The sequence below is a fragment of the Carassius auratus genome, chromosome 26 (genome assembly GCF_003368295.1).
Source record: "Carassius auratus strain Wakin chromosome 26, ASM336829v1, whole genome shotgun sequence".
NCBI classification, from domain to species: Eukaryota; Metazoa; Chordata; class Actinopteri; order Cypriniformes; family Cyprinidae; genus Carassius; species Carassius auratus.
The window spans coordinates 8,359,504-8,371,162 of NC_039268.1; the positions used below are offsets into that span (position 1 = coordinate 8,359,504).

Consider the following 11,659-nt stretch of genomic DNA (forward strand, 5'->3'; position numbering starts at 1 on the left):
TGAAAGGGTTGTTGGGGGTCCCCCTTGAAACATTCCATTGTGGTCTGTGCTACTTGCAATACTTTTCTGTATATGGTCACATTGTACGTAGCGCCTTTCTGTATTTGGTTGTGTTGCAATATTTTCAGTGCATGTCTGTATTGTGAGTTTTTGCATGTGTTGTCAAACTGATAAAGTAGTTTTCTTAATTAGCTGGTGCTTTTTCTATTTGCATGCGTTTTTTTAAGTGCAGTGTGTTGAGCTCTCTCAGCCAAGGTAAGACACTCTAAATGAAACACAAATATAAATACACAGATCGCATATATAGCAATATCAACAGTATCATTTTCAATAACATCTCTGCCAGCTTGCCTCAGGCTCAGAATGCAGCAGCATAATAGATACTGAAGCTATAGATAAGATCTGTCAATAAAGCATGAGACCAGCTATGTTTAGAATTAAATACTTGCATACTGTTAGATATGTACACTAGAAATAGTTTGTAAAAAAACAAATGTTAAGGTAACTTTACAAGGTTTCGTAAGTTCAAGTTAATGTATTAACTAACATTAATTAACAATGATCAACAAATGTGTTACAGTTAATTACTTTTGTTTATGTTAGTTAAAAAATACAACTGTTCATTTTTAGTTCATGTTAGCTGAGGTCCATTTTGATTTAATAATATATTACTAAATGTTGAAATCAACTTGAACTTAGGCTAATAAATGTTTTAGAAGTATTTTTTATTGTTAATTCATGTTAACTAATGTAATTAGTTACTGCAGAAATAGCATGGGTGGAACGGTAGTATGCTTTTCCAATAGCTAGGGTGTGGGAACAAAAAGGGGTAATGGATGGGAACATACAGTTCCCACACACAAAGAAATGATCAGGTATTTAGAGCTTGATGGGAGAACAGAATGTGCTCAGGCATGAACATTTACCATTTAACAAGATACTGCATAACCACGACATTCATTAAAAAAGAAATGTGTGATCATTCCAAGTGTTTAATGCTACAGTAAGACTCTGGATCTAATACTGAGGTGGTTTTGCCAAGCTACCCATCTCAGAGGTATTGATTCATTTGAGTTTGAATAGGGAGTGTAAAAAAGGTATGAGGTCAGCTTTTTTTCACTTGCATGTGTGTGTGTGCTATTCTTGAGCTGTTGCAGTACTGAACACTATGTCCTCTTTTTGTGTTGCCCTCCTTTAATATGTATGTAAATTTAAGTGTATATTTATATGTCAATCCATACCTGTTCCCTGGTAGAATTTTGTGCAGTTTCTATACTTAATGTCCTCTTGCTTTACATCAAACTGTGGTAAAGCAATCTCATCCATCTGAACAGGGTCTCCAGACTGCCACATAAAAACAAGATCCTTTGTGGTATAGCCATCTACATAAACACACAAAAAACACACAACATTACATGAACATTTCACCTCAACCTTAAGTTTATTTTTTTTATACCTCTAAAAATAAAATTAGTAGTTTTGTCCTATTGCAGGAGTACCAGCTTGTGTGGGTCTGTGTTTATTTTACTTACAGCTCTCTAACTGCATCTTGCAGAGCTGGGTGTCCATAGGAAACAGTTGTAGGTCCAGAGGACAAGAAAGAGTCACAGACAACCTAACAACAACAAAAAAATAGAATTTATTTGAATAGTTTTTTTAGAATTTATAACAGAAGGTATGTGTGCGAGAGAGAATGTGAAGAGAGGATAGACACACACACACTGCAAGGTTCATTAGTCTTGGGTGCATGTGGAGCAGCAGTAGCAGAAGCAAAGAGAGAGAGAGAGAGAGAGAGAGAGTGAGAGAGAGAGAGAGAGTAAAAAAGGCTGTGGGATGAGATTCTCACTCCAAGACTCTCTCACACATTCACACACACGGAAAAGCAAAGATGCCACAAAGACCCTTTCAGCTTCAGCAAATAGCCATAGCTTCAAACATCCTGCTATCTGTAAATATGCTGCAGTTAAGAATCAAAACAGAATAAATAGCAAGATAAATATATAAATGATAAAACTTTCAAATGATAAATGTGTATATGAGAAGAATCATTTCAATAGCTCTCTCAGTGAAGCAAATGTAACAATGACACTTTACCAGAGGTGCAATAAGCATTTCATTTCTGTGAAATAAATAAACTCCAGGGCCAGATTTGAAAAGGAGGGAAATAGCACTTTAAAAACTTTAAATTGTAATGTATCAGCCTTTTATGCTTTTATTACAAAAGCAGTATGAATAGTTTTCTGCATATTAATCTATTTATATAGTAAAAAAATAAATATTGTTTAGGGCTAATTTTATTCTACAGCAAACCATCTGGTTTTATCTGGTAACATGGTGTTGGAATAATGCATCAAGCACTGATATTCTCTGAAACCTCATAAAGAGACTAGATTATAAGATTCAAAAGCGAACCTATATGATCGAAATTTCTAAGGATGGTGACTATTTTAAGACTGCTGGGAAGCCTGGCTTACTTTAAAATTTAATCACAAAATGCAGCAATGCCATTCATCTACATATCATTCAAAAGTGTAGGGTCTTTTTGATGTTCAAGTCTCTCATAGTGAACTCTAATTTAATATAAATGTTTTATATTTTAATATATTTAAAATTTAATTAATTCCGGTGATAGCAAATCTGAACTATTTAGCAGCCATTACTCCAGTCTTCAGTTTCATGGAATTCTTCAGAAATCATTATAATATGATGATTTGATGCGAATGAACTACTATTTGTTTGGCTACTGTAAATAGCCACATTAACTATATTACATGGTGGATAAACTGATTATTCAGATTAGTATTATTAGTAGCAAATAATTTAGGGAAACCTATACACTGAAGATAGGTGTTATTATTGTCATATTGCTAGAAACAATTACATTAACATAACTACATTCTGCATTTTTATCTTCTTTTTTTATCTAGAACATCCAGAATAAGAACAACCCATATATGTAATAATGTAGATCTCTTGTGGCTTATTAACCAAAACAGCAAAATAATTTTATTTCCATATGCATGCATATTTTGGTAACACTTTAGAATGAGGTTCCATTAGTTAATGTTAGTTAACTACTTCAGTTAAGCAAGAACAATCCTTCTACAGCATTTATTAATCTTAGTTAATGTTAATTTCAACATTTACTAATGCATTATTCAAATCAAAAGTTGTGCTTGTTAACATTAGTTAAAGCTCTGTGAATTAGCATGAACTAACAATTAATGACTGCATTTTCGTTAACTAACATTAACAAAGATGAATAAATACAGTAATAAATGTATTGTTCATTGTTTGTTCATGTTAATTAATACATTAACTAACATTCACTAATGAGACCTTATTCTAAAGTGTTATCCATATTTTAGTATATTTGCATATTTGTAGTACAGAGCAAAGCAGTACAGTTTATTACCATGTGAAAAGTTTTTTTGTTTGTTTGTTTGTTTGACCATGGATTACCTCATGCTGATGAGGACATCTCCATTGCGAAAAATGAACAGCAGTATGTTTTCCTGTGTAACGTCGTGAAAATTAGCATTTTTTTCATTGGCAAAAAACAGATCTGGTTTCCACAGGCACTGGAACATTTTTGGATCAACGGTCAGTGCATCCGACTTAAAATCAGTTGGCAATCGTAGCCGTGGATCATTCCAGCGCTGTCGCAGGAATATATTAACACGGTAATCCTGGAAATTAAACATACAACTTGTTTTGGTACAACATTGTATAAAAGTAGACAAATATATTTTCAATTCAACCAGACATACAACATTTAACAAGAAGTGTGCATAAATGACTAATACGAAACAAAAAAAAATATGCAAAGAAAAGATCTGTAAAAACTGTTAGGTGGGTAGAATAAATGGGTAGTAAATTACAGACAAATATTAATGTTTTTTTTTACAAACCATTGTGGTCTCCTGGATTGACCCAAAGCTGTTGATGAAGATGTTCACCTTATCCTCCACTGGGATACCTGCAAACACATGATAGCATAACTTTCAAGGGAATATAATCATGGATCAGCCATGTGTGTAGGATAAAAGATATGTGCTATTCTCAGATTTAACAAAGTGTGAAATAAATACTCTAAAACGTGAGCATATTTTAGGCTCTGTTGGATGTGAGAACTCAGGGCTGTAGCAGATGCCCATTTATCTAATGGAGTTTTGTTCTTACATATTCTTATTCCACTGGGTTCAGAATGACACATTCTACTTCCACAGGGTCTTGTGATCCTCAGCAGCACCACGGAAGAGTTTCCAATTATTTTGTACAATACACACTATGCCATTTTCCGACACTGTGATTAAATTCTTTCTAATCTCATCCATTATTTTTTTTTGAAAAAGAGCGAGCATTGAATTTTATAGCTGTTTTATGAACTTGCCATAGGTCTGAGAGATTTCATAATCAATGTATGGCACGAAAACTAAAAAGCTTTTATATATATGGACTGAGGCTGGGGTAAAGGCATCAAGAGCCACCACACATAGACGTTTCGAGGAATTTGCTGATCCAGACAACGTCAGAGGCAACTTACCTGGGCTAAGGAGAAGAAGAACGTTTGTTAAGCTGAGACAGCATGGATTTTAAATGACACTGCCTATGACACTGGCAAACCTCTGCTCTCTACCCAAAAATAATTTTTCAAACTCTGCAGCTCTGTGTTTCACGGAAACCTAGCTTTCACGGAAAATGACGCCATTCCAGACAGTGCGCTATATTTGCCGGGCTTCCAGCTGTTCAGACAGATCACGATGCAGAATCAGTGGGAAAATCGCATGGCGGTGGGACATGCATTTATATCAGTGAAAGGGGGTGTACAGACATAACAGCATTAAAGAATATATGCTGTCCCAATCTAGAAGTGCTTTTCATTTACTGTAATCCTTTCTATTCGCCACAGCCCCTATGGAGTTTTCATTGTTCATTCTAGTGGGTGTTTACATTCCTCCGCAAGCACACGTAAGCCTGGCTTTACAGAAACTCACTTATCAAATCACTGACACAGAACAACAACACCCAGACTCTGTTATAATAAATCTTGGGGACTTAAAGCAAATCTCTCCCGTGAACTACCAAAATAAACAGAGCACATTACATGTCAGCAACATATTATATCACTGTTATACCAAAATAAAGGATGCATATCACTCTGTCCAATGGGCAGCTTTGGGGCTCTCTGATTACTGTTTGGTTCATATTTTACTGATCTACAGGCAAAAACTAAAATCAGCTAAACCTGTATTAAGTACTGTAAAGAGATGGACTAAAGTGGGATTTACAAGCCTGTATCGACTTCACTGATTGAAGTGTTTTTGAAGCTGCTACCAACAATCTGGATGGGCTCACAGTAGTCCAAGCCTCAGACGTCACGCCCATGGTATGATGCATATGGGACACAAAAGTTTAAACATTTCAGGAGTGTCGAAGTCGTCATTGGATTGGATGAATTCTAAAGGATTTCCGAGAGATGTGTGTGTCACATTCTTTAACCTTCCTCCTGGAAACAAAGATGCAGTGGCACAAAACCTCCTCATGAAAGAAGAAAGCCGTCATGATTACAACTATGATGATGAGCGCTTATCAGGATCAATTAAACAGTGGATCAACTAAACAGTTTTAAAAGTTATGTGAAATATTTAAAGATCGGGACATAGAATCTTTAACATAGGGCCTACGTCTGATAGTTTTACACATCAGTCTGTTATTATGGCAAATTATATTTGCGTCAGTCTGAAGGTCAGGCTCCGTGGGACTAGGCTCACAGAGACTGTAACATCCTATATCAGTTTTTGTGAAGACGTGCATTCCTGCTAGGACTTATTTAACATTAAACAATGACAAACCATGGTTCACTGCAAAATTCCAAACGGCCAAAGAAGATGCTTACAGTAATGGGGTGAAAGTCTTGTATAAACAGGCCAAATACACACTGGAAAAGGAGATCAGAGTGGCAAAGAGGAATTATTCTGAAAAGCTAAGGAACCAATTCTCCTCCAGTTTCTCAACATCAGTGTGGAAAGTTCTGAAAGACATCCCCATTTACAAGACACCATCCCCAAGCACTGTTGAGAATCAACAACTGGCGACTAAACAAGTTGCCACAGGAGCTGCTGAACAGTTCTACTCCGCTATCATTGAATCAATCCTCTGCACTTCAATAACTGTCTGGTTCAGCTCAGCTTCCAGATCTGATCTCAGAAGACTACGTAGGATAGTCTGGACTGCTGAGCGAATCACTTGTATGACCACCCCACTCTACAAGAACTGTACTAAACCAGAGTGAGCAAAAGGGCTGGCAAAATCACTCTGGGTCCCTCACATCCAGCACACTCCCTCTTTGAACTGTTGCCATCTGGTCGACGCTACAGAACACTGAGCACCAGAACAGTTTCTTTCCTCCGGCAATCCATCTCATGAACACTTGACAATAAAATGTGGAACACACAACACTATCATACATTTATTTATTTAACATACATACTTATTTACATTTAAAATTTGCACATAACATACATGTACATACAAATGTGTCTATATTGTATATTGTTTTTGCTATTTTGTACATTGTCTTTATTGTATATTTGTATATTATTATTTTTATTATCTGTGTCTTGTCTTGTCACTGTCATTATGTTGCACGAGATTCTGTCACTAAAGCAAGTTCCTAGTATGTGTAAACATTCTTGGCAATAAAGCTCATTCTGATTCTTATTATAATTATATATTTTTCGGCCATAAATGTATTTAATATTTTTGTTTATTTTTCAGCAAATCATTTAGGTTATTCAACAACTATTAGCAGGGTTTATTTAGAAAGGAAAATGAAAGTAGTAAACTGGAATCTAAGTACCTTGGAAGTTTGGTCGTATTCGTGAATCATAGGTCATCAACAAGCGGTTCAGAATGTTGCTGGTTGAGTTGGCTGGGACTCTGTCCAAGTCCTCTGCTGATAACTGACTGGCAATGTCAAAACAGACACACACACACACACACACACACACTATACTGGCAGTACATCACTTATTAAAGTCATATTAGGACATAACTTGCCCTGGCAAAGAGTCAAAGCCTTCTCAAATTCAAGAACTATTCAACACATCATTCTTCTGCTGGGCAATATGAACAACAAAAATGTATATCTTTGAATTTTTTGGCTGATTTGCAGTATATGGTATATAGTTCAGTATTTTCTATGCTTGTGTATATATATATATATATATATATATATATATATATATATATATATATATATATATATATATATATATATATATATATATATATATATATATATATATATATATATATATATATACACTGTATATTTCACATCCTGCTTAATGCTGTCCAAACAAACAATGCATATTAAAGGCTATGAAAAAATAATAATAAAGTGAATGTAACCATATAGGCATATATGTTATGTGTATTTTATTTTATTTTATTAAAATCACATTACTTTCTAGCATTGTAATATTTCCATGGGTTTTTAAAATTTGCAGATGGAGAATATACCTGTGAAATGTAAGTTATGCAATTAGGAAAACAGCATATCTCAGACATGTTTAAACTATCTGAAACTATAAACTACACTACTTATGAAAACTTGTCACATATTTAGAACAAACTGAATAATGCACTTTCTCTGCTAGATATTTTTTAGATGTGCTCATATCAAACTACTGTAGGCCTATATCGATATAAACAGTATTGCCACACCGTATCGCTTATAAAAAATATATCAATATATTTTTCAAACTTGGTATACCACCCAGCCCTATCTGGAATGGTGTCTGCTATCAGAAAACATTTTGACCACTGGCCCTGTCTATGGCCTAAGGCCATATTAACTGGATCTGTTAGTATGCAACAGAGAGTGTTAACAAGGACACAGCTGGTCCTGGACCAGTGCTAACAGAATCAACCAGTCTGGCAGGCTCCAAAATTTATCGCCAGACTTTCACTCTGCTGAACAGCACTGTAATTCTTCATGACTGACAGCCATGCATCCTTGGCAACCTTAAATGATAATGGAATCAGCACACATATGTGCGCAACTCCCTGGGAGACTTACGAGGGGCAGATGACTTGCTTGCCCTTTTTCCCCTTCTTGTGTTTGCCTCCTTCTGCAGTGCTCTCTGCAGAGAACTGTACCAACAGCCACAACACGATCAGACCTTTGAGAACCATGACTGCACACCTGCAACTCACACAGACACATTAGTCAGCAGAAACACTTTTAATGTAACAGTGGCATCACATGAATGCCACCAAAAATAAAATATCAGGTCAAATCTGAAATAAAGGAATTTCAAGATATTTATATTATTTTTTTGTTCACCAAATAATGAAAAGTAGCTGAAAAGGTACTAAGGCCATTCAAGATGTAGATGCATTTGGTTCTTCTTTGGAACAGATTTGAAAAAAAAAATGAATGGGTGCCGTCGGAATGAAAGTCCAAACAGCTGATAAAAATTTCACAATATGACTACAGGTCACCAATTATCATATTTTAAAGTGAAAAGCCGTGTGTTTGTGAGAAACAAATCTATCCATTATTAGTGCATTTTAATTTGTCGCTTCTAGCCAAAATGAGCCAATAATCCAGAGTTATGCTTCCTCTAGTGAAAAAATAAATAAAACCCCCTTACATTATGACGTTTTTCAACTGAAAAGGCGGTATTAGAGGAATTTGTTTCTACAAACATGCAGCTTTTCTTTTTACTAGATGTTAATTGATACACTGGAGTAATTTGGTTTGCTTATGGATGACTGTTGTGTTTTTATCAACTGTTTGGACTCTCATTCTGATGGCACCCATTCACTGCAGATGATCCATTGGTTAGCAACACATCAACACAACTCACCTACATCTTGGATGGCCTGAGGTTAAGTAATTTTCAGCAAATTTTCATTTTAAGTTAACTCTTCCTTCATTCATTTCATTTGAACAAGTTAATGCATAACATACATAGAATGATGTCATCCGTTATGTGTGATGTACAAAAGATCAGTGCATGTTTTTAAAGATGGAAATGTAACAGCATAGCAGGGTTGAATGGAAAGTGGGGGATGAGACAAATTCAGAAATTTCTCATAAAGTTTAAATAAATACTAGGGAAAAGTATGGCTTGCACTGTATTATATGTCTCCCACAAATATAGTTACTTATTTTCATATAGGAGACCAAGGCTAGTTGTTGAGCTATTGAACATTTCAACACTGATCTAAGTTGTGGCATTACTTTACTCTGGCATTACATGGCTTTCCCACATCCAGATATAAGTTGTATAAAATATTTTTGATAAAATACATCATGGAATATAATCATATCATATAACCAGGAAATTATAGCTACAATTAGCTCAAGCTACACATGACAATAAATAAGATTAATACAATAAGATTAAACACTTTTACTGAAACTATTGCCTGTGAACCAATGTGGATTTTGGTCAAATGAAAAGAAAGAAAAGTAACTAATGTATGTAATTACTGTTGCCAGAAAGTAACGGTAAAGTATTAATATTACTTTTGAAAGGAGCAGCTAGTAATGAGTATTTACAGAATTATATATTACAATTTTTTGCGTAACTAGCCCAGTACTGCATACAGGCCTTTATTAAAGTGTTTGATTTAGATGAGTATAATCAGAAACATGTGTCTTGCTTAAACTCATTACACAATCTCTTACAAAACCCCAGGAACAGCTCGCTTGACCAGACCTTTTAATGTGCAGATTAATTAGCCTAACGCTAATAAGAGGTCTCGCTCGCCCCGGGACCGAATCCAGCACTAGAGATCCGCAGTGGAAACACGAGAGAACACCGCAAAACACTTCCAGACCTCCCGGCGCAGACGTATACAACCAGATAAAACAAAGAGACACTCGTAATAACTCACTCTGAGAACTTGTGAAATCATGCTGAACCGAAAAAACCGCGTCAGTGAGATCATCTCATCTATATTACAGTACAAACACACGTTCCTTACCTCATGAAGAGAAAACAGCTGATATTAGTGTCCCCCGCTCAAACACACATGTCCGTCACTGTATGTACATCCACACTCGGGTTCAGTTTCGGTGTGTGTGATGGATTGCGCGTGGATGCACCTGTCCCGCTGCAGTGGGGTTGCTGCTGTGCTCTCGCGTGATGAAGCACGCGCTGTCCCGCACCGGCGTCACTTTCTCTGCCTGGATTTAACTTACGAATCGTACTGTGCTAATACCATTAAGTGATTCTGGACATATAAAGGACTTGTATTATGCAAAATCATAAGATGAACAAATGAAAGCTGTTGGCAGCACATAAAAGCATAAGAGTGAAAGCAGCCCACTCTGATCATATTAAGCAAGAGATGCTCAAGAAATTCACGAGGTGTAAGTGGTTTTGTGAACAGCTCCTCCTCACCTCGATTTGTCCTTTGTGTCGCATTAAATCGCAGTCCGCTCTCTTAACAGATTTACACTGAGCCCGCAGGAGTAAATGAGGGCATGGGATGGGCTCGTGTGTGTGTGTGTGTGTGTGTGAGAGAGAGAGAGAGAGAGAAAGTGGCAGGAAAGATAAATGATCCCATGTGAGAAAGGAAATACGAGAGAATAAGATTCACACAAACAATATCAAGATGAAGGTACACGGAGAATAAGAAGAATTATATTTAAATATATAATTAATTTATTTAAAATGTATGATAAAATCATGCAAAAAATATATATGATATACTGGTCAAACATAAATCATCGTATTCCCTCTCTTTCTAGAGAAAAATATATAAATCTTATTACAATATATCTAATAATTAATTAATATTAATAGACTGATTAAACATATTTAATGTTTTTCAAGTATGTGTGTGCACACACACATTTTTCATGTATGTATATATATGTATATGTATATATTTATGTATAAACAGAATATACTGATCAAATGATATTAAATGAAATCTTATTGTCTCTAATATATATATATATATATATATATATATATATATATATATATATATATATATATATATATATATATATATATATATACACACACACACACAAAAATACATTATTCATGTATATATATATATACAAACACACACACACACACGCATATATATATATAACATGAGGGTGAGTAAATAATGAACTCTCTCTCTCTTTAAAGCACAGACTTGAATCTCAAAGCACATAATTCAGGTTTCAAAAACTCCAATAATTATAATTAGACTATTTTAGTCAAAATCCAGAACATTTGGCCTACATCTCAGAAGCATTTAAAAGAAGGTACACTTTATATATATATATATATATATATATATATATATATATATATATATATACACACATAACAAGAGCAAGTGACTTTAAATCTCGATTTTACAAAGTTTAAGGCCACATGTATGATGAACAGTCAGTTCAGCTCAACATAAATGTCAGCACTTGGGTGGTTAGATCAACTATCTCTCTACTTTGATGAGCTCACACTGCAGTGCTGAACTCTTGTGGCCAAGCTATAAAACAGCAGCACAAATCACTCAGACTAAAGCTGGGGTGTATTCCAGAAAACACGGTTAAGTTAGCGTCAGCTAAGCCCTGAACTTTCGGTTGATTAACCCTTACTTACTGGAGGCATGTGGTGTTTAATTTGCTCTT

At 35.2% G+C, this 11,659-nt stretch overlaps 1 protein-coding gene across 1 annotated transcript in view; it reads right to left on the reverse strand.

Moving 5' to 3' along the window:
* Nucleotides 1-10,480, reverse strand: part of glrba (glycine receptor, beta a) — a 30,106-nt gene extending 19,626 nt beyond the window's left edge. Inside the window, exons 1-7 of the mRNA XM_026204030.1 lie at nt 10,006-10,480; nt 8,087-8,212; nt 6,863-6,969; nt 3,912-3,979; nt 3,463-3,689; nt 1,533-1,615; nt 1,242-1,382 (exon numbers count right to left, since the gene is read on the reverse strand). Coding sequence (XP_026059815.1) covers nt 1,242-1,382; nt 1,533-1,615; nt 3,463-3,689; nt 3,912-3,979; nt 6,863-6,969; nt 8,087-8,212; nt 10,006-10,010 — 757 coding nt within the window. The 5' untranslated portion in view covers nt 10,011-10,480. The remainder of the gene's footprint in view (nt 1-1,241; nt 1,383-1,532; nt 1,616-3,462; nt 3,690-3,911; nt 3,980-6,862; nt 6,970-8,086; nt 8,213-10,005) is intronic.
* Nucleotides 10,481-11,659: the final 1,179 nt, after the last annotated feature.